The sequence below is a fragment of the Beauveria bassiana genome (assembly GCF_000280675.1).
Source record: "Beauveria bassiana ARSEF 2860 unplaced genomic scaffold BBA_S00044, whole genome shotgun sequence".
Taxonomy (NCBI): Eukaryota; Fungi; Ascomycota; class Sordariomycetes; order Hypocreales; family Cordycipitaceae; genus Beauveria; species Beauveria bassiana.
The window spans coordinates 126,551-128,094 of NW_007930879.1; the positions used below are offsets into that span (position 1 = coordinate 126,551).

At 50.3% G+C, this 1,544-nt stretch overlaps 1 protein-coding gene across 1 annotated transcript in view; it reads left to right on the forward strand.

The window, feature by feature from the left end:
- Nucleotides 1-115: 115 nt before the first annotated feature.
- Nucleotides 116-1,544, forward strand: part of BBA_09060 (uncharacterized protein) — a gene marked incomplete at both ends in the record, with an annotated part of 1,923 nt that continues 494 nt past the window's right edge. The window contains 3 exons of the mRNA XM_008604157.1: nucleotides 116-169; nucleotides 231-1,168; nucleotides 1,216-1,267. Of these exons, the coding sequence (XP_008602379.1) occupies nucleotides 116-169; nucleotides 231-1,168; nucleotides 1,216-1,267 (1,044 nt within the window). The remainder of the gene's footprint in view (nucleotides 170-230; nucleotides 1,169-1,215; nucleotides 1,268-1,544) is intronic.

The window sequence follows — 1,544 nt, forward strand, 5'->3', positions numbered from 1 at the left end:
AGTCCAAGTTGAAACACACAGTGGGCCAAGTATCCATAGCCCTTTGCCCATAAAAGCTTTCCACCCCGTAAGAACCCGCACAACTTTCTTTTGCCTCAAACAACGCAAAGCCCCCATGCCTGAAGATATTGCCAAATTCTTGAAGGAAGAACTCCACAGAACCACTGACGTATCGAAGGTTGTTGAAAATGTTCGGTCGTTTCTCCAAGGTGTCTAACTCGTCTTGCTAGTTTGTTGATTGCATCTGGGAAGTGCTTTCCGGTGATAGTCGTTGCCGGAGGGAGCTGATTCGCAAAATCGAGTCCACACCCAACGTTGCTATTCCTTTGAGTCCCGTAGCCACACCTGCTTCCATTGCTGAAGATGATCCCGACATACGAGACGTAACGGTCGACCCAGTCACTCCAGCACCAAACACCGACCAGCTCATTGCGCGATCGTGGTCGAGTGCTCGTGGATACAACGAAGCGGCCGCCGACACGGAAGCCGAGAATATAGTCCAGCGTAAGCGGTGCCTCTCGAAAGATGATATAAAGGACAGCCGTACCGTAAAGAAGCGTTCACCGCCCCTGCCGCCCACGGCAACTGCCAGCAAGCCAAGGCAGATATCGACGCAAGCGTCCACTGTCGAGACTAGTCGCAGATTCCGAGGTCCTGGCCGGAAACAGAAACCTTCGGCGCCTGATTTTAACGACGAACGATTTAATAATATTCTCGAGCAACTCCGAAGAGAGATTGCGGAGTATACTTTAGCTAATGGTCTCCAGGATGCTTGGAGAGTGGTGGACGCCCTCCGCTGGCCAAACCCGGAGGCTGTAAAACTTGACGAGTCAATCTCAAGGATTCGGCATCTGCAGTGTCAGATACAGCGCTGTGATATACCGGACGCAAAAGATAACAGCTTGCCAACTCTGTTGACGATCCAGCAACGATTCTATATGGTCCAGTTGATGGCCGAATACCAGAAGGCACTAGAAGAAAAACACAAGGGAGACAAATTTGGCGCTCTTAAATGGTTTCAGAGGGAAGTTTACCCCGACCAGAACTCGAAACAACGGCAGAAAAGCTGGGACTACTTCCGTCGGACCGCAGAACCCCTCTTTGAAGCGGTGCGACGGTATGGTTACGGCGTTCTTATTTTCCCACTTCGTAACGTGACGATGAAAAGGTATGTGCGTCGAAAATACGTCAGAGATATGGCTAACAACGACCTAGTTTGCACTGTCTTCGGCGTGAGTCCATCAGTGACGTCCTTGACTATATTCAAGTGTGTCATCCAAAGGTAGAGACTGTACTGAACAATGTATCTGGCCTCTTCGCAGGGCTACTTACATGGGGCTTGCCACCTATGCGTCTGCCAATCTCGGTCGTAGCATACGAAGATATCATGAACAGTCATGATAGTCATTGTACTAACCTCTTCATGCAACCCGTAATCACGAACATGGATCCACCTGTCGTTCTCGGAGAAATTCCACCATGGCCGTATATGCCTGTGGAAGACGCTCTGGTGGCTGTGGCGCATCTGCAAAATGATAGCGACC